The 21,997-nt window shown below is 44.5% G+C and overlaps 1 protein-coding gene and 1 long non-coding RNA gene across 2 annotated transcripts in view; both read left to right on the forward strand.

Moving 5' to 3' along the window:
• LOC142590391 (uncharacterized) overlaps window positions 1-11,877 on the forward strand; it is a 93,318-nt gene extending 81,441 nt beyond the window's left edge. Inside the window, exon 16 of the mRNA XM_075702475.1 lies at window positions 166-11,877. Coding sequence (XP_075558590.1) covers window positions 166-279 — 114 coding nt within the window. The 3' untranslated portion in view covers window positions 280-11,877. The remainder of the gene's footprint in view (window positions 1-165) is intronic.
• Window positions 11,878-17,473: 5,596 nt separating this feature from the next.
• LOC142591167 (uncharacterized) lies at window positions 17,474-18,880 on the forward strand. The gene is made up of 3 exons (XR_012830372.1): window positions 17,474-17,737; window positions 17,811-17,929; window positions 18,769-18,880. It is a non-coding gene; the product is annotated as an uncharacterized LOC142591167 (long non-coding RNA).
• The last annotated feature ends 3,117 nt before the right edge of the window (window positions 18,881-21,997 follow it).

Below are 21,997 nucleotides of genomic sequence, written 5' to 3' on the forward strand. Positions count from 1 at the left end.
AGTGTTGGGCTAGTTTGGTACGTGATATCTAGAACAAAAGCAGCCCAAAAAAACTGGTCTGTGTCTCTTTCTGGTCCGGTTTCCTTGCGCCGTTTTCCTTCTAAGAAAATCGAGCCCCTCGGTCTTCCTGATTGTTCCCTGTCTATCTGACCTCCACACGTTTAGGATCCAGAGGCAGCCGTGTACGAGTACGTGGAGATGAAGATACTGAGTAACCACGGCAACTTGGAGTACACGTGCCTGTATCGGGTGCGCATCCACGGGGAACCTGTGTCGTGAGGTGCCGGCACCGGCACCCAAGCCGCAGGTGGCACCAAGCTTCGCATCCTTCGCTGACTGTGGTGCAGCGGTGCCTTCTAGACTCTCTGCACCATTGTGTTCGTGGTGGTTGGCGGCGTTACTTTGCCTCTGACTATCGTGCGCCACTCACCAGACGATGCGTGCAATGGTGCGTGACATACTTAATGTAAAATCAAAAGCATTGGCGTGAAGCCCCGTGTGCCATGCAGCAGCACTCGGTGCTCCCCTTCCTCACCAAGTGCCACCTGTGCGAAAGCACCTGCCTCGCAGTCGACGGCGAGGGCCTCGGAGACTTGTGCCGTCGCGCTCCTGGCAGCAGCAGACGACGAACACTGTTGCGAGCTGCAGGCCCACTCTGCAGACGTACACTGCGGTCTGGAACGCTGCCTGTCCTGCAGTGTTTCTTCTGGAACCGTCGCGTAGCTGTAAGCTGTGCATGGCATTTAGAATTGACAAGATGTGCTAGCACTGGCCCAGAATTTTTGTAGATCTGACTATCTTGCAGAACAAGTTGCACTGCGCAGCTTGATGTTTTGCAGCTTGTTTTGTGTGGTGGGTGCGTGACTACTTTACCGTAAGCGAGGCGGGGGTGTGAGCACTGTGGAGTCTTAATGGGCATTTAGCAGCTCTCGTCGGGTATGGTGACACCGCTTTTGCACAATTCCTCAGTGTTGCTAAAAAGTGGCATATTTTCTTTCTTTCAAAAATTTCTGTGTGCCCATTTTTCTTCTACTTCTTCCATTTTTAAAGCAAGTATTTTTAAGTTCAATGATTTTTTATGTTCAAGCATTTTTAAGTTTGTATTTAAGTTCATTGCTGTGAACAGCCGAAGATTTGTACAGATGTTGGGCTAGGAGCCAGGTGTCATGTGCCATTTGCAACAGAAGGCGCACAATACCCTTTTGATGGATGCAAGAGTCTTCGTACCCATGGAAACCAGTGCGCCTGTTTTGTGGCCACTTCTGAGTGTGCAGGTGTGGGCAGGCTTTGGCGAACCCAAAATGCAAAGGCTCTTCACTTTTGTTTAGTTCAAGGCACATGGGCTTCTATTTTTTACTTCTGGTATGACATAATTACTGGGCTTATTGGCATCAACACATTTTTCAACTGAATAAGAACTGGGAGCTTGAAGATTTCTTTTTCAAAATTATACACGGCAGTGCCTGTTGTTCATTACTCTCTACTTTGAAATTTTTATGCTGGTAAGTGAGCAGAGAGCTGCTGTGACAGTTATTTTAGGCAACTCTTTCCATATGCATTTGTTATGGTTGTGCTTTAACTAGAAGATGTCTTCTCTATTTTTAAAGCATAGGTTTGAAAGCGATGCCATATCTTGTTTTCCTAAAAGCCAGCACGTGGCCAAGCTAGGTTGTTGCTGAGGTGCACAAAGTTTGTCTGCGCTCACAAAGGTGACATTTAAGAGTGCTTCTTGTGGCACGGAATGCTTGAACAAGAAATGTGGGCCTTTTGTTTGTGTGTTTGTTTGTGTGTTTGTTTGTGTCATAACTTTTAGGGTGCAAGCCCTGAAACTGCCACAGCAGGTCACAGAACTGTTCACATTAACTTGTGGTATGTCATTGGGCTGCCAGGAGGACAGCTGGAACAGCACACTAAGAGAGTTTTTTTTTTTTTTTTTTCTGTTTGTGTTCTGAAACAAGCAGGCACGTTTTGCACAAATCTTTGTACATAGGAACTTCTTCTAGCTGTTATGGCATTGTCATTTCTTGCCCGGTGAGCCTCAAAACCCAATCAAAAAATATATTAGCTCTGTCAAGCACCAAGCCTAACTTTGCTTCTATGCCTAACTAGGAATATCAAGCCAAATTTTGCTGCTTACATTCATCGCTTGATCATTTTTATGTGCAGCCTGCACCGATTTGTTCAAGCAGCAAAAGTGAACATGTCAGATACATTGCAAGAAGTTTAGGTGGGTAGAATGGTTACAGCAGAAGCAAGACAGCAACCATAGCGTATAATTGAAACGCGGCGAGATACGCCGCCGAGCGCGATGCTGTTAAAAAAGTGTCGCCTCGGCAACACCCCAACAGTTTTCAGACTCTCGCTTTGCCTGCAGCATTACATGTTGCAGGTGCACTGCATCGGCTACTGTTAGCTGCTTAACCGCTGCACCTGCCAAGGTAACTTCATTACCTGCGCAACCACATAGCAGGCAACAGAGAAGTCACGCACAGTTTGGCCTTTGAGATTGGGAGAACGTTGATCTCGGAGGCCAAGCTGCACGTGACTGCCTGCAAGCAAGTGCTTGGGTCACACTCGAATTTCACAGATACGAACCTTCAACAGAAGAACATGTTGCACCTGTGGCCTGCAGAAGCGTTGCTTGCACACTGCAGAACTGGTGTAATTTTTGTGCTTCAGCAACAGAACGAGAGGTGCAATCCATCGTAAAGCTGGTCTGTTCGAAACAACCGCTGCAAAATTGCGTACCTGCTCCAAATTAACTAATGGAAAACAAATTCTTGGCTGCAGGGCAAAGAAAGCCTTCTCCAAGTTGACCAGATGAAATAATCTTTAGCTTGCCTTGTGGGCACAAATGCGGCCAAGTAGATCCAACAGCAGGTACTGAATCTTGGTGGCCATTCCCGACATGGCTTTCTATCATCTCCAAGGCATGGGTGTGTGCAAGGGGCAGTGGAAAGGGTATCAAGTTTTCATGGGCCTTGTGTCTTTAAATATGTGCACTAATTTAGTAGCATTGGTACATGAAGAGACAGCCCTAATGGGGATCAAAGTGAAAAATCTTAGCTCCATGTTTTGAAAGCCGTGGCATTGGTTACAGTGAACAGGGCTGTTTTCTGTTTGGTGCAGCAGATGCTTGTTAGCATTCCAGTTACTCATGTCGAGCTAGCTTTTTTCATATTTGTGCTGGTCACTTGAATGGAATTCTTGTACCTGTAATTGGCCACACCAATAGTAGTACCAACTATGAATATCTTCTTCCTTTAATTTATTTATTTAAATAGCAGCCATGTGTATGCTGCAGTGTTGTGCTCCCTATTGAAGCTTCCATACCAAAGTGCTGTCACTACGTCTAAAAAATAGGGCTAGAAGCCCCATTTTAAAGTGCCATGAACTAGAAAAATAAAAGTAAAAAAAATCCTATATTCAGAGTTCCTGTAGCTTGGGTTAATACTGCTGGTGCTATGCGAGCTTGTTCTTTCTTACTAACATTTGCGTAGATTGTATGACGCTGCCATATCGTTCAAGATTCGGGAGGCCATTGTTCCCTCAGCTTTGACCTACTGCTGCATCGTTTTTGTTGCACCATTGAGGCACAGTAACTTTGCCAGTGCTAGAAACTTGTATCAGTTAACTGTTCTTTGTTCTTTTAGGTAAACCACACAGACTAAAGATGGCAGATGCATACATAAAGAGCATGAGCAGAGAACCTGAAACCATTTATTCACAGTTCAGTATTTACAGAACCTTGATTTTTGGAGAACTTCCCTCTCTTGGAACAGTCTCTTAAGAGTCTTGTGTTGTGTTGCGCGTGCGTTCTCTCGGGTGGCATTCTTACTCATTGGGACATTTCTGTAAAGTATAAACCCCCATATGCAAGACAAGCAAAACGAGAACAAGGTGACAGTCGGAGCCGGCTCTGGCTTACACCTTGTTCTCGTTTTGCTCATCGTCTTGAATTTCCATCTCCCGCCTTTCTCATGTTTTCTCTAAACTCCATGTAAGTGATCTTGTGCACTACAGCAACAAGTAACACAACGGAGGTAGCTGTAGCGTCCACTCGTTGCCTGCAAGTCGAGCCCCCATACGAGCGATGACCTTGAGCGATATCTTGCTGGTATGACGGCAGTGAATACGCGCCGAAAGGTTGATCTTTTTTTTTTTACTGTACAGAGCATCATAAAGTGTTTCTGAAAGTCTTGCTGTGAGTTTTTATGCTCGCACGTATCAAAATTTGGTCGTTTGCTCATTTCGTGCGACAACCAGTGGTATCACTGATGCCCATCTTGTTCTAGCTATGCTCTATTGGCTAGTTGCTCACAACGCTTCCAGTCAATGAGTGATGTGAACGACTGATCTGTTTGCATGTCGGCCCGTTTTGTTGCTCAAAGCCGTCGCACACAAAATCGCACAAAGTCAGGGTACAGTGGCCACAGGAAGATTAGCGCAAGGGATCAGAGTGACAAAATTATGCTGCGGTGTGTGGGAGTAGGCTGATAGCGAGGGTGTTGCGATTGTTCGACGTTTTCAGTCTGGGGGGGGGGGGACGTTGGCACTTTTCTACAACGGTGTTCAATCGATCATGAATCGATCACGATCTATCCACCTCGTGCTTATATGCTGAACGACCACACCATATACCTGCCAGCTCTCATGTATTTTCCAAGTCGCTGTAATCTAGAAAACTGTGCTCTGCTTGTTGGTGTCTGCCATTCCAAGTTGGCTGCTGCTGGTGTTTTGCATCTAACGGTAAACCATGTGCATGTGTGTATCCCACGGAAGCTGTGTACTCGGGGAAAAATGTTAAATATGCTACTATTATCCCCCCCCTCCCCCATGTTATGTCTGCATTAGTTTTACAAATTCGAAATTTCAAAGGTTGGGCAGGTATGTGGCATTGTTGGCAAGCCGCAACTGTCTATCAAGCTATTCTCAAGCGCAAGAAAATGGAACAGCTTGGCACTCTTTGCTGTCACCATGTCTTCACTATATCGCAATTTTGCCGATTATATTGGCGGTCACTTGCACAAGCTAATCTATTTCTGTTGCCACTTGTACTCGCAGTCACTATTTCTCACCAAGTAGCCTTGCTTCTTGCCTTATTTGAAAGTAGTGCAAATTGCTCACTAAGAAAGCTGTAAGGCAGCCTCTTGCGAGATCGAGCCATGTAGCGGTGCTTAGGGCATTCCGGCTTCTAGTGCGTGTGCGCGTTTGAAGATGTCACTCCTTCTGTTCTGCTTGTTCATAACTTGTATGCTAATGCGTGTCTGGTGGGCAAGAAAGATCCATCGAACGTGTATTGAAATGAGAGTATAAGAAAGTGCCTGTTCAGTTTAGCAAAGATATAGTGTATGTGTGTGTTCAATGGGCAGATAGCACAAAAGGAAACACTCAAAGCACTGGCTCACTGTCCAGTGGTTCCAGAATTTCACTGATGTGCCTCATACATTGTATGCCCCCCCCCCCCCCCCACCCTCTTCCTCGACATGCCTTTTTTTTTAACCCCTTTTTAAATTGGCTTGATCGATGTGATCATCAGAAAGTGCTAAAAAACAAGCATACCTCAGGAGCCAGCATCTCACCCAAATACCTACTACATCGCAATAATGCCGTAGAAACAGTCAACACTGGTGTTAAAATGAGTTTGCCATACACAAGATTGTATTGGTGGCCACAGATTGTGCACGGTTCGCATACCAAGAGTTTGCACAACTTTCATGTGCTGCATCCACAATTGTACAGCGAAGACAAAGACTATTCAACATAATAATAGGGCTAGACCTGGTTAGTTGGGTGCCAAAATTGGTGAATATATCTTCAAAGTGTATCAAAAAAGAACGTGGAAGCTAGAAGTCTTGGCAGTAGCCTGCATAACTGCCGTCTGGTCAGGGAAAGAGAAAATATATTCGTTCGCTTTTCACAGTAATGGCTTATATGGGATAAATTTATATAGTGGCGCTGTTTTTCAAGCATGCCACACACCAAATAGTCGATTTTGTTCCTATACCCAAAATATTTTGTAGAGTATGGTAAAACAAACAAAAAAATGTTCAGCTGCTGTCTGTATAATCCTAAAATGCAAAAAAGGGCAGTACTGAATTTTCAGCTTGTATAATTTGTTGGCAACTGAAAGAATTCAATCAACTTCAGCAAGAAAACAAAGTTTTCAATGTTATGACAGGGACATGCAATCACACTTCAAGTTGCGCATAAACTATATTTTAGGTATGACAACATATTTGTATTGCATCTCTGCACTTTCTTTTTTTCTTATTTCAATCATGTTACATTTCCTCAACTTGGTTCTCTAACATATACTTCTGAATGACATTTTAACAGGTCGTGCCTCATATTCTGCTAGCATTTATGATGCCATGTTTAGAGCGTCATGTTGAACAGTATGTGGTTCTCATGCACATGTCATCCTCGCAATGATACTCTCATTTCCAAGCATGCACGATGGATGATTGTAAGAAAAGCCAAGCTCAGGCAGGTGTGAAAGCTTGCGTGTTCATATGCTGGTGCGGCATTTTAAGCTGTTATACTCTGCCACGTCTGCTGTCTTGAACCTCATTGATGTACGTACGTAATGTGCACAATCTCTCACTCTGCAGTACACACAGCATTACTTTAGAATGCATTGAGTGAAATCACTCGGGCCAACTGAACCTATGTGTATGAGCATGAGGTGGGAAAGTCAGTATGAGTGCATGTTGAGGCTCCCGTTAATGGTACCAAAATTACCGAGGCTGGCCTTCTTTGCATCTCGTTAGGTGGACCGCACTTTCTTGCCAAGGTTGCTATAATTGTTCAGTCAGTGTTGGAACCATCACCACTACACAGTTCAATCTGTTGGTTAGCACGCCTTCATTGAGTAAGTTAATTGTGGCTCGTGTTATTGGCTCTTTGACGTTCTGTTTAGTTGAACGCCTGGATTCCAACATTGCTCTACGCAGTTTTAATATTTTCGGTTTGCAGCTAACGTATTCAGTTGCTTAATTTTCATCAAAGGAATATAAATGTTAAAGTGTGTGCTAGTACATCTTATATCAACAGATAATTTTTTGTATGCGATACATTTTGTGCAATTTCTTTCCCTCTGTACTGTTGCAGAAATTATCCATTAGTAGCAGCTGGAAGCAAAGGAGGCTAACTGTCACTGCACAGTAAATTTTTAACGGCAAATTAGCTTCAAGAAAGCTGACACAAGAAGCCAGAAAGACAGCATACAGGTCCTTGTATTGGCCATCATTGTTAAATTGGGGGGGGGGGGGGGCTTATTCTGTAAGTGTCCACCTATACTCTGTCTTCAGTAGTTCCTCGCAGCACTGTGGAAGCTTATGCGAATTCTTATCCAGTAGAAAGAACGAATGCCCCTTGAGATGTGCTCACCTGCACTACGTCATCTGTTCAGCATCTGCTTATCATCGTGTTGGTACATGCTTCATGGTTGGTGGGTTGACGAGAAAATGTTTTGATGCCATAACCGTAAGCTCCGTTTACATGGATGCGACAGCGGGACTTCGCTTCAGCTTTACGCCTTCCCTGCAGTTACGTTGCAGCCTCCTTAGCAAGTAGTAAGGGTGAACGCCCTCATAAATGTTCACCTGCAGCACAGCGTCTGCTCGGCGTCTGCTTGGAGTTCGCTCACTACCGTCATCACTTAGCATGCTAGAGTGGGGTAGTAAATTAATGGTGCAGTGAACAGTTAGGCCTTTATAGCATTCCGCATCGTCAAAGCATCACCAGTGTTAGTGGTGCGACGTCATCTGCTAACTAGAAATCATACCAGTTATACAGTTCGGCACCATCTCTGTAGTCCTAGTAGTGTGAAAACAAACAGCCAGTCGCAGTAATTACGGCAAAACACCTAATGCTTTGACCTCAGCTTGAGATGAGACTTAGCAACGACAGGTTTCGCCCCTTGTTTCTTGTTGACAGGGCGGAGGGCCAGTCACAAGCATGAATTCAGATCGAAGTGGGTAGTCTGCGCTGTAAGGGCGCCGCCATATTGCTATAGTTGATCACGGTTAGCGTGGCTATTGTGGTTACCGGCATGAACTGCCGCAGTAATTCTTGGTATACGACAGGTCTGCGCAAAGGCAATAACATGTCGCGTATCGCTGTACCATATGATGTAGCGAGCAAAAATAACTCTCTAGTACAGCCAATAATCAGCCAGTCACGCCCGGGACTATACACTACCGCGCAAGGATATTGCCTGTGTACGCCTCGTACCTTTGGTAGGGCTGCAAGGTAGCCGTGAGATGAAGTACAGTGGACCACTTCGTCTGCTGCCAAAGTGCCGATTTGCTGGGGGCACCTGTCTCCTTCCGATGTTTACCCCTGCCGAGCCAACCAGAACTTCAGCAGCAGACAAGTTGGTCATATCCACTGGGTGGTCACTAACAGAATATTCCCCCCCCCCCCTTCCCTGGTTTAATCACCATAGGGGCAGCGCATTTTGGTGCCAAGATATCCTTCCAATGATCTTTTTGCAAAACTGCACGATCTAGACATCTGTCTTTGTGTTTATGTGGCATACTTAGCTTTTCTGTAAACGTGGGGAGTTTTCTGTTGTCATGTAAAGGTCAACAAAGTTGTCAAATCTACAAGAGTGCTCTGTTCTTCTGGGCTAGCGGACGAGAAATAGGAGTGCCTTCCAGTTGCCAGTTGTGTATAGCGAGAATCACCTGTGCGGCCTCTCTGGATCTGTGGGTGTTGAAAGCGTAAAATGAAATTCAGATATCAGTTGTCTGCCACTGTGGCGGACCTCTTAATATGCAGTAGCCTTTTCTCGCAGTTATGCTTTGTCTGTTCGGTGCTCCATTTCAATATGCACTGTGGTCTTGTGACATCAGGAACGAAGTGCTCAGTTTAGTACACATTATTTTTTTTTTTTCATGCATGTACTGCATAATAGAACGGTTCTCGAAATCTTATCAACTGCACTCACTACTTCGATGCACTGTCTGTCCTATCATTTACTATCATTCAAAAAAAGGCTATATGCTGCATTGATTGAGTGTATCTCATTTGAAGCAGATGTCTTATTTGATTGAAGCACTGCAAGCTGCTGCAGTTTTCGAATGCACATTTGAAAAATTTTGCCCAGTGCCCAGAGATTGCACTTATAGGTGCACACTTATATAGTGCACACATCAGAGTAGGGTTTTGTGTGCGTGTGTCTGGGGGTCATCGACAGCAAAAAAAAAGCCATCAGCTCGAAGTGACATGTTGCCGTTGTCAACTGTCGAGAGAATGTCGCAGTGGCAGTTCTCTGAGCAGCCTTTCTGAGAAGCAGAGACCATTACAATCGCAAGTGGCCTTACCATCCTTAACTACCAGTTTCAGAGACACGCACAGAGCTTGTGCAGTAGAAACTGCTGACGAATGAAGGCATCCATACAGCTGTTTCAGATATTTTAATAACGAAGAAAAAGACTTTTAAAAATATACTAGTTCATTTTATTGACACACATCTTGACACAAATGCAGCTAGTTAGGCTGGAACCAGAATGTCTTGGATTGTAAATGCGAAAGTAACTCTAGTCAATATATTAGTAGAGAGGTAGCAAGAGTCATGGCAACGTTATCAAAAGGTAGCATAGAGTGGACAGTGGAGTTAGAAATGCAAATGCAACGTTAATGACTGTACTCAAGTGTTTCTTTCCTGCTTCCTTGTCTTGCGATTTCTCTACATCTTGTTCACGCTGCTCATGGCTTTCAAAGTGTAGTGCAAGTTGCAATCGAGGCAGTTGTCTGCCTCAAGCCAGTGCTTCTCTTCTATACTAACCCAGTTTAAATGATGCACACATAAAACAGCAGTTCTGTGAATAGTTGTGCTTTGTCGAGTGCGTGTAGTAGTAGTGGGCATCACTGATGATAGAGCACTGCCATGGTTGTGTGAGCAAGTATAAAACGAGTGCAACTTCTCCACAGCTGCCTGAAAGGTTGTATTAAGACTCTCACATCGCATATTTTCTTCGTGTCGTAGTTTCTGCACTGTTTTCTTGGAAATTGCCTGCATTAAGACAAACGTGAGCACTTGCATGTAGCTGGCATGTCCTTTTCATTACTTGTGTAATGTACCACCCTTCAGCCTTTCAGTAATGTAGTGAGACAATTGACTAGTTCTCTAGTGTCTTTTGATGGAGTACAGGAGCGAAACGAACCTGTAGCACGCAAAGCAGCTCTCATCTAACGAGGCTGCTGTTTTCCATTTCGCAGCAGTGCCTGCCGCTTTGGAGGCTTGCGGCATTGTCCAACATCAAGCAAATAACAGTGACCGTGACTTGGCAATTGCCAACAAAAGAGGGTGAAACTTTTCTACAAACAGAAGTGTGCGATAGGCAAGTGTTTAGTTCAGTTGACATGCGACAGGGTCAAACATAATTACACGCTATGTCTCTTGTTATAACGCCATACCTTTTTAAAAAAAGACGCTCGTAATGATGACAGTGTCTGACAGTAGCAGTAAAGTTAATGCATCTGTGAGGGACGACACGCAAGCCTTTTTTGTATCTCTGCTTGACAATGTTCACAGCATTGCTCTACAGAGGAATAGCTATGCAAACATTCTCCGACCAGTGGACTAGTCAAAAAGTGAAGTGGTATGATTGGGCTGGCAGGCAGCATGTGTCCAGGTGCTGTTCTCTCAAAAACATGGTGACATAGCATAATATCCTTTATTTTTATCCCGACGGTCGGTTATTGGGCACACCTTAAAAGTTTGTTTGGTGGTAGGCCATCCGTGGCGCACAACTCCCAGAGATGTTTTTCAGCACAGCGCGCACTAATTAAATTCTCTGGAAGGGAATTTTGTTCATCTCCAGTTTGCTTGGGCTTACGTTGATGCGTGCATCACACTCGCTTCAAAATGTGTGCACCCTCTAGGGTGTAATTTTGTACCGCAACGCTGTGTACCAGGTAGTACTGCCTTGTCAGGAACACTGCGAATCCATAGCTTACGATATAGGGGAGTACACACGGCCACAAAATGTTACAGACCATGAAATCTGAGAAAAAGCTGGACATCTCCGCAGCCTGGTATTTGCATTTTAGGCTTCCACTAGAATATGCTAACATTGTCGTATACAGTTTTAGTGGCTACTGCTACAGGCTGCTTGGCAGTTGAACGTTTTCTGAGATCCCTTAGTCCATAAACTTTTGTGGCTGGGTGTGTTTAGCACACAGTGTCAGAGGAAAGAAACACCAGCAAGAATAAGGTAGTGTTAAGGGAAAAACTTGCACCCTAAAGAGTGTCTGGAGTGACATATTTTAGGTGTAAAAGGGTGTTATTCCTGGTTTGGAATGGTATAATGATTCAGTTATACTTGGGTGAAGTACTCCAAAGGGTGTAATACCTAAATTGTAGCTTCTAAAGGGTTTAATTTTAACTGGTCGGCTTGGGCTACTTTAAGAGAGGATATACACTGCCTTGCATCAGCGTGCCTCTAGGTTTCTTTGTGTAAAACACACTACACTTCTGCTGCATGCGGCATTTTTTAGCAAAATGATCTGCATTACTTCTTTTTCATGTTTTCCACTGTCTCTCATAAATGCCTTTCACAATTTTGAGGAGTGACCATCCAGTTTGTTTCGTCTGCTGTGAATAGTTGTTACTTGAGAGTGGGTAAGGTGTGAGTTGTCATAAAGCGTCTTAATTTATTTTAAGATACATCAAAAACACGCACAAGTGCTTGTATGGTTGTTTTTTGTTGACCTGATTTTTATACTTTTCTTCAGCAGGAGTTATTTCTTTATTTGTGTGTGTGTGTGTTGTGCAGTTCTTCCTTAATTTAAGTCTCAGTGCAGTTGCAGAGCCATAACTGATGTTGATGTTGAAAGGATTAATAAAGATTGTTTTTGCTGATACTGGTGCACTTTTTCACAATATGCAAATGCATGAACATTGTAGTAGTATTAAGCATGACTACCATTTGAGCAAAGCTTTTGGCTGTGCATGTTGGTCCACATGTGGCAAAGAAAGCACAATTAAGGTGATCACATTGATCAATGCAAGGACAATTGCTGCTCACAATTAATTCATCACCTGTAACCAAGAACATATGCACACTCTATAACACGGAAACAGGTTACAGGTGCATCTTGGCGAGGAATCGCAACGATAAAAACCTGGATTCACTAGTGAAGAATGAGCTGCATTGCTAATATTGCCATTGCCTCTGTCTTATAACGCTTTGAATAATTTGCACAAGATTGTATCATCACTTCACCCAGAATCCTAATCTCTAAACATGGCTCACATATGCAAGTTCGTATGCTTATGCATGCATTTGTACATACGTGTGAGCTTGTATGCTTCTGTAAGCATTTGAACATATGTAGGCCAACTTGTAGATTTCTATGCATCAGTCAGTTTGCACTATTATGTCCTTTGCACCTTCATCTGTCTTTGTGTTGCTTGCTGTGGCTATCTTGCCGGTCATGCAACTTAAGCCACTGGGTACATGCCGCTGGATATATGCCTGACTAGACAACCTAATTGTGCCACTGACTGGGCATGTAGCATTTGGTACATGAACATTGTTGGCCAAACCACTAGAACAAGTGGGTGGCCAAATTGACAAGCAGAACTGCCAAAAGGCAAACAGGTCTGTAACAGAACCAGCCTACGGTGGACAAAAGTTAGGTGAACAAAATGGAACCGGAGCATGCAAGTAGCGTCGAGTTACATGGAAGCAAAGACATGGGGAATGCAGGAGATGGAAATACAAGAGGATGAGCAAAATGAGATCAAGAAGCGAGAGCCACCGTAGCGTCAGGTGGACTTGTCTGAAAGAAGCAAGTCCACTTGTCGAAACGTTGGCTCCTGCTTTCATCTCGTTCTCGTTTTGCTCATCGTCGCGAAAGCAAAAGGGGAACACATTTCAATAAACACCAAAGAAAGGTTCACTTACAACTGATTCCCACGTGTGTGGGATATGCCGATTTTTACTAAAGTACTTGGCTGTTAGCTTGTGCACTATCCAAGCAAATTGTAATGCCGCTTCTGCAGGCAAGCTCCAAATTGGGAGACAAGAGGTGCAATGTTGCTGCTGTCATTTTGTCGTGCACTTGCACAGGAAATGTGACCTTTATGTGTTGATGTCCATGAGCATGCATACCTACCAACTTTTGCAGTCTTATTATAAGATGCCCAATTTCCAGAGATCGATTACAATTGTATTGATGCCAATAATTTTAATTTTCATTCATATCCTGTTTAGGGCAAAATTGATTTCAACAGAATGCAAATATACTCAAGCGAATTTTCACATATGGCTTTTTGGACCCACTCGATTATTCCAACCTCCTGGCAGCAGCACCACGAGTAAAACGGAAAGTGAAATTTTTGCCACCATTACAAAACATTTCTTGGATAAATATGAAAATTTCGGTCTTTTGGTCACAGATCTTTTTTGCTGGTAATATAGAGCAGCGTGCCTTTTTGCAGCGTCTCTACACAGGAAATTCAGCTCATGTTTTTTAATGAACAGTGCGCATCGTGCGTAGAAAACAGCTTTTAGTATTTTTTACCAAATTTTAGTATTTTCATGCTTCAGCTATAGTATGTTTTACATTTGGCAGGTCTGCAGGCATAATTAGTGAAAGTGTACTTGTAGTATTGATTTTTTCGAGAGGCAATTTGATACTTGGAGACATCAATATTTTTAAGCTTAATCACACTTAACTAGTTATTTTGTTGCCGTACGAAAATGTGCCACTTTTTGTATGTTTTCATAATTATTTCTTGTAATAAGTATGGTTACAGGGACACGCTATGTATCAATACAAACATAAATAAATGTGCTTGCCAAAGATCTTGCTTCTTAAAAACAAATATTAGGGTGTAACGAGTAATATTTATGAAGAATGGGACTTGTTAAAAATTTTATAGAACATTTCCGATGTGGTGCTCATAACATAAATGGAGAAAATAAATAAAATTGAAATACACAATATGCGTGCAAATCAACTGACTACCAAAAGTCGCAGTTTCGTTCTAAAGGCAAAGCACCAATTGCGATTGCGCATATGGCACGCGGCAATGATTTTACCGCACTTTGACTTTATACAGAACCTCACGGCGACACCGATGGCAGAAATGCGCCTGAAGTGTCCATATAATTGATATTGCAATAAAAGAAGATAGCTTGAATTGTCTTGCTCATAAAGCGTACGAGTTACAATTTTTTTTCTGCCTAGTGGGAACAACCTTGTTCCATCAAGTGCCACAGTTATATTTCTCCCTCTACAGATTCGTCAAACACAATAATACAATGGAGATCAGTGAAGAGAGAAATAAATGAGCTGTAGAACCATAGGTTTTTTAGGAAATTATGGTAAATAGCAGCTCGAAACAAAAATCTCAAATACAAAACATAACACGCCACCAAAACACCGTATGGTATGCTTACAGAAATAAATCTTCACATTACAATGTCTAACAGTAGCAAAAAGATCTAGAGCCATAAAGCTTCATGATGGGAAAAAATAAAATAAATCCCTAAGGTTGGTGAAGCATAAACGCACTTTGCTGGTTTTACAGATGACAGTTGTTTTATGGCCACGTTAACGTTTCTTGTCCTCGCAGCACTTTTTGCATCTTCTCCGCTTCTCCAATATATATGGCTTGTGCTTGATGTACTTAATTTGTCTGAGTAGGTGTGCGAACAGATATGGCCTCTCTAGATGCTGAAGTTGCTGGACGAGTTCCATACGAAAAGCCAGCTGGTCGAAGTTTGATGGTCTTAGTAGCTCAGGTGCTCCGGCATGTTGTTTGCAATGCGCTTTGAGAATGATGCAGCTCAGGCATTGTCAATTGAGTGATGAGCGCATATTATATGATGCAATCATTTCATCGGACTTGTCAACACCGAGAGACCAGCATTGTAGTCACCAACGAGCTTTGGCTTTTTGACTGGTATTTCCTGCCACTTCCCATCTTTTTTTTTTCACTCGTCGCTTTGTGAGCACGTGGTTGTTGGCTGCATGAATGGCGTTCGTCATGTTCACCGCTCCTGCCATTGCAGGTACAAAATGCCACTTTCTCTCAACCAAGGAACGTTTCCTCTTTCAGCCTTTTTCTCCCAGCTGCTGCCTTTCATCTTTCGGAAATCCATGGAGATCCTTCCTTCTTGTACCACAAGCCAGCGTACACCTATTCAGAAAATGCAGGAACAGAGCTGTGGACAGATAAAGATTGTCCATATATATATATATGGTACGCCTAGTCCAGATATGGCTCTCACAGCTTTATAACGTCAAACGCTAAGCCATTAGTACTTGGTTTCTCGTGCTTGCCCATGTAGTACTCAAAATATTCCTTGATGTAGCATGCCTTTCTTGGGGTCAGCAAGCGCTCACAACTCGTAACCCAATTTCACAGCTTTTCCTGATTGCACTTTACATCCTTTCATCCACCGAAAGCCTTGTGTTCTCAACGTTATTTGGGAGTAATGACACAAGGAAACACTGCTCCGGTAGAGATGTGGCCATAGTAGCTTGATGATAGATCAGCATGGCCAATGAACTTCATCTCTGCGGCTGTCACCTCTTTCCACGAACCATCAGGATCGGCGTAGACGCCCGCACACCAAGTTTCATCCTAGACGCCAGCGTTCATTTCTCCCCTGGCTGAAAGATTTCGCCTCCCACGGGTGTACGTTTCCACCGCTTCCCTTCAAGGTGGCGCCCGCGCTTAGCTCACGAAACGTCTCTTGTCTGCGACGGCGCCTCTTCGGATGACTGGAAATTACTATTGTGTTGTTAACTGCCACAACAGCAATGTAAACACGAAAGGGTTGATGCCACCAGTGAAATTCTGCTGATTCACAAAAAAATGGTACGAAAAAAGCACACGACAGACATGGATTAATGCGGTGCATTGAAGAAAGTAAGTAAACAACTGGCAAATGAAGCGATCTCGTTCATTGGTCACTCGTGAGTGTACGACAGTTTTTACATGTAATCCACATGAATTTCATGATTGCTGGGTGTATAGTCATTTTATTCAAATAAAAACTTTCACTTGTTAGACCAGCGCTTGTCCTGTCTTCTTTCTCGTGTGTCGTTTGTGTGTGCGCTGCCCAAGAATGGAAACCACTTCTGTTGCATGCGCTAGCAGTGGCCGGAGTTCACGCGTGCTGAGAAATTGAATATGTGCACGTTGCACTGAACATGACCAAAGTTCATTCCTGCGTCACCACTGCACCGATTGATCAAGTTACTGGTCTTAGTTGTGCCGGCATTGCTGAAGCAGATCACTAACGCTTTCAACTTCCGTCTCTTGACCACCATTAAAAAATTGCCAAGTTATTTACGCTGCTGCCTCTATTCTATATTGTAGGAGACGTACTAGTTAAAGTTGTGTGCATATGCCGTATTTGTGCTATGCAGCGACATATTTTGTATATTTCCGCACAGTGTCGATGGAAGTGCATTGTCGCCAACAGAGACAACACGGATTTTATAGCAAACATTTTGTGGGAAACTGCAAAAATGACCTTAGCTAACATTCGTCGTATGTGCCGACAATTTTTCTGCCGGCACATGTGATATCGTTTCCGATTACCTGCTCTGCATCACTTACATGGCTAAGCAGACGCTGCATTGCAGCCATGAAAATAATCGTCAAGCGCACCGACCTTAAAGGTGAATAGAAGCGTGTACGTCGTCCTTGGAATAAAACGTTGACACAGGCACACACTGCGCACGGTACGAAATGTGCCCAAACGCGCAGTGCAAGAAGCAATCAAGGTGGTGTGAACGAGAGATGGGAGAGATGTACACCCGCTAGTTGAATTTTACCCCACATGCGGCGCTCTCACGCCAGTGCGACCTGTAGGGTGGGCAACACAGCAACAAAGAAGGTCAAGCAGAAAGTCGGAGAGGCTGAAATAATCTCATGGGTGGCAGCAATGGAAAAGAAACCTGCCACGAGTAACTATTAAGAGGAAAAAACGAAATCAGGAAAGAAATAATTTATGATAACTCAAAGGGAAGCTCATTACTTTTCGAAGCGAGATCGGGATACCTTATAACACGCACCTATGAAGCGATATATAAGAAGGAAGAAGAAGCATGTGCTTGCTGCAGTAAAGCTAGGGAAACTATGGAGCATGTTTTATTAGAATGTGAAGCGGTCTACCCAGCGGTCGATTTAGGCACCACTGGCCTCCTTGAAGCCCTTGGGTTCAGCAGGAGCAGGGGAAAAATAAACATGTATGCAATAGGCATACAATACAATAGTAAGAGGCGATTGGAGGATTGGTGGAAGAAAAGTAGAGAAACAACAAAAAACGGAGACGTACAAAAGCACAGTTCGCAATAGACGATCAGAAAATTTGGGCGTGGTAGTTCATGGTGCTTTTTCTTTCTTTTTTATTGTTTAACCTGGGTAGGAAATTAAACAGTATAATAGCAAGAGCTTGGTGGCGCAACCCACCGGCCCGTTCCAAAGGGGATGCTCATAACATCCATCCGACTAAGAGCATTAGGCACGACTAGTGTTCCTGTTTATGCTCCCACAGGGAGCAGAGTTGCGCATAATTTTTCCGGCGCCGCTCGCACCGCTATTCGCCGAGCGCTATCATGTGGTGAAAAATGATCAACTGCGACGCTGCGAAGCCAACTTTACGTATGCGGCGCCGGCTGGTTTCCGTCAGTGCCAATGAAATTGCAATCAGCGGACCGTCGAGCGTGCGTAGCAACGATCGGCTCTGGGTTGTAGGTACGATATTCGACGATATAAAGCTTTGGTGAAGTGCTACGAAGCACATCATTTTGACATTATTGTATTCCAGTATGACGGGTTGCAGCGCACCAAACTGCACAAATCGCACGGAAGGTGGCAAAGCTTTTTACGCGGTGCCGTGCGGACGGACGAAACCGACCTGCTCCGAGAAGGACCAGGATATGCGAGGTGCGTTCGCCTTGTTTACAGAGATGAGTTCGGCTTGTTTACACTATAAAGCAGCGTATACCTCGAGTAACACTCCTGTACACGCTGAAATGCGTACGCCTGGCATGAGAGGCTGCTCACTTGTGCAATTTTTTGTGTATATGTGCAGCGCGACACAGACGCGGTACAAAAAAGGAAGACACGTCTGTGTCGCGCCAAGAATGTTGCTTGTACGATTGTGACTATGCGGCTCCAGAATAGTGTGTTCAAAACAGAGTAAATACTAGCAGGTACAATTTGCCCGCTGCACCCTGCAGATTTTCTTTACTGCTTTTTTTTTTTTGTCGGCGCTTTGATTTTTCGTGTAAGGCCGATTGATGTACTGGTGTTCATTGTTTTGTAGTAAGCGAAAACATCGTGTGCTCCCGCTGATGAGACAGCTGCAGTGTGATAGCTTCCACAATATGTTGCTTGTTCGATCAGCCTTAGTCGACGTGAGGACTGTGAAATTATATTTGTACGTTTAATAAGAGCTATGTTATAGTAAATTAACCTGAGTAGTATGAAGAGATAAATAAAAGTGTGTTACTCAAGTATTATTGCGCAACAAAATTAAAAGGACACGGACGTAAGAGAAGAAGCGCTTCTACTTAATTAACGTCCGTGTCTTTTTTGTTGCGCAATAATACTTCAGTAATGGCCGGGTTACCAACTTGCCCGGAATGCTGCTCTCAAAAAATGTGTTGTCAAATTACAGTCTGCAAAGTGTGAATAATTACTTTGCAGGTTTACCATTTTTATGTGAAATAGTGCAACAAAAATAACCTGCTGTTACTCTTAATAACTTGTTGCCTTTCCAGTGGATTTGAATTCTGCCCCCCAAGGCTCCAAAGACCAGCACTTATGCCCTGCTGCCACCATGCCATTGCTCATCTATTCCCTTGTACGAAATAAATTTGATATATAGACGCTCGTGCATCTTGAATCTTTTTCCACTTCCAGATTTGCTGCTATTAAGCAGCTGTTAAGCTTGCGGTACGAATCGTAAAAGTAAAGTTTTGCATAAAATGTGCGCATGTGAACATTTTAAATGCATTTAAATCTACGTATCTGTACCGCATATATCGAAAAACGTGCAGCAGCTCAACGGTCACTGACATAACTGAATGCATGATATGTCTCTTGCCGACGATCATTATTCGTCTGGTTTCGGCAGCCCAAATGTGCTCACATAATTGCGCACCACACGTGTGTGAAGTTTTCTTTTAACACCCTTTAAAACATTTCTTGCCTTCCGGCCTCCCCAAGAAAACTTCATATGCATGCGAACTTTTCAGCTGTTCGAGCCACGGCCGTAGTCAGGAATTTATTTCGAGGGATCGAGGTGGGCGCTACTCCTATATATGTACATTTGTGCGTGTGCCTGTAATGGGCGTGTATGTAAAAAAAAAAGGAATTTAGGGAAATTGGCAACCCTCCGGCTACGCCATTCGTTCGAGCGTAGCCTGCATTAAGAAGTGCCATCTTGCCCAGCGCTTGCGAACAATTGCCGCATGTAGCTCGCGACCAGTAGAGAAGAAAGCAAATGGAACACCGCGCGGCCTATTTGCCTCCTGCGCGCGCGAGGAGTTGCTTCACTGCGGAGCTGGAACACAACGGCGGACCTATGCGCAACTATATGCTCCCTGCGGGAGCATATACAGGGACACTAGGCGCGACAGCGCAGCTAGGCGGTGCCGTTGTTGTCTATAGGACTGCTTCTTCAGGATTTGCGTCCACGCATACTTATTTGTGTTCACACAAATCCTATTTATTACCTCCGCTGCGCAAAAAAGAACATTTAAAAAGTGACCAATCCTTTCCATTGGGGCCGAGCTACACCACTGGGAAAGCTGGCGACACCGTCGGCGTGACGTAGCATGAGGGATTACGTGTACACAGCGGCCGCGTCGGCTGCTTCGGAAGCGCCGAAGCGAGCTGAAAACGAAAGTTTAAAGTCTCACCAGCGCGCGCTGCGTCTCTGATTAAGCGGTGAGGCTTTACAGCCTTGGGTGTCTGCTTGACAACATTTGAAAGTACTATAATAGGTAGTGGCTGCATGCCTTTGGAGGCGTGCAGCATGGTAGGCTACTGCTTGGTGCCGCAGTGCCGGACGTACGGAACGGAGCCCGGTGTCAGCCTTAAAGGGCCCCTGAAACGGTTCGGACAAATTTTGTAGACGCGTAGGGTACAGCTTAAGTAGAACATTCGCACCACAGTTTAAGTGAAGCGTTACGTATTAATGGAGCTACAAGCGATTAGAAGTTACCCTCCTCCCTAGCCATGCTTTTCCTCCTCAACTCTTTCGCCGAGAGAGCGGGGCTAAGCTCCGCCTTCACTGGTTCAGCGTCACGATGCGACGTCACATCGTCCACTTCCGGTTGTTTTGGAGCCCGCCCCCGCCCGCGCGAGACCTCTCCGCTAGCCGCTTGGCGGTCGACCCCAAGCGAGAGCTATCGAAGCAGCGTGCGTTGCGAGCATTCTGTCGTAGCGCCGAACGTGTCTTGTAGTCCTGTAACCACAGGCAAGCTGGTCATTTCGGCAAATGACTGGAGGCATAAACTCAAGCTGATGAAGGAACTTTAGCGTAGACGTACTTGAGCGGCCTGATCGGTCTGCACGGTCTATACACTTGTTGGCACAGCGCTTAACCAGCCAAACAAAGCGCTAATATTGCTCTAACCAAGTGTAAACCATTTTAAACATTTATAAAAACAACGTGTTGATGATTACACTCCTGCGAAATATACACACCAGCAGCACACAGTTCGTTGCTGCTACTCTGTATGGTTGAGCTCTGTGCCACCAGGTGGCTGCACCGTGCAGACCATTCACATTTGCTCTGCTGCTCATCTCATGGCTCATCCCGTTACGGCACAGTCAAGCGGCCAGACTCTGTCCGCTTGCGTTTGCCCTAAAATACCGGACTCGCGAAACGCTATTGCGTTAGTAATCTTCCGGTGTAAAGTGACGGCCACAAACGCGCAAATCCTGGCGCCGATCGGATAGCAGCAGTCCGATGCGCAGCAGCCAGTTCGCTCGTACGCTGCCTTGCAGAGGGACACGATGTCGCAGCTTGACATATTGCCAGTCGCTACGTTTGCAGTTCACAAGGTAGCAAAGTCGAATCATAGTGCTCGCGAAAAGACTTGAGACCGACCCTGACCGCGGAGCTCTCGTCAAAATGGAGTACGTTGTAACGCAAGCAGACGACACTTGCTGTGTGCCGGAAGTGCTTAAGTGTACCGAAAAATTATTCTTGTGCATTCTCTTTATGTTACTTGCTTTTCATAAAAACAAATTAACTAACATTCCAACTATTACGAAGATCATTTGTTTACCATAAAGTTGGAAAAATTATCGATCACCCGCCCTTGTCAGCCAATCGGATAGCTCGCCCCACTGACGTCGTTTGGGTGATTTCGGTCATATGGGTAGGGGCGGCTTAAAATTCCACCGAACAGTGTGCTGCGATCGGCAGCGATGTGCATGTTTAAAACCTTATAATAAATTACACGCTTTACGCGGGGCACTTAGATGTGTCAATTAATTATCAGAAGGACCTACTCTAACGACTCAGTACGTTTGTAGAAAATCGTCAAAAGCGTTTCAGGGTCCCTTTAAAACCAGCAGATAGCCATCGGTTGCAACTTGGGTATGCAGCAAGCACAGACGCGAGGAAGATTTCTGTTACGGCGCCGGGACTGCGCGATGTTCGGTGAGTAGCAGAAAACGCGCACTGAGACGCTCGCCCGCGCCCGCTGCCGGGCTAATGTCACTACGGTTTGGTCTATGAACTTGTTGATGCTAGATACTGGCAAGTTCACTGGAACTGAAATGGAGCGGTAACACGCACAATTAAATAAGGCATGGCATATGGTCATGTTTGTGTTATGAATTAATGCACTGGATTACGAAAAAGAAGCAGAGGGAGATCGCACGCTGAGAAGTCCGATAAACATACAGTGCGACGCACCTTGACAAATGATATTGAAATGTCCAAGAATTTAAAAGACAAAAAAGATTGGATCGTAGCGGCGGCAGAGGTCT

Source organism: Dermacentor variabilis, chromosome 8, assembly GCF_050947875.1.
Source record: "Dermacentor variabilis isolate Ectoservices chromosome 8, ASM5094787v1, whole genome shotgun sequence".
NCBI classification, from domain to species: Eukaryota; Metazoa; Arthropoda; class Arachnida; order Ixodida; family Ixodidae; genus Dermacentor; species Dermacentor variabilis.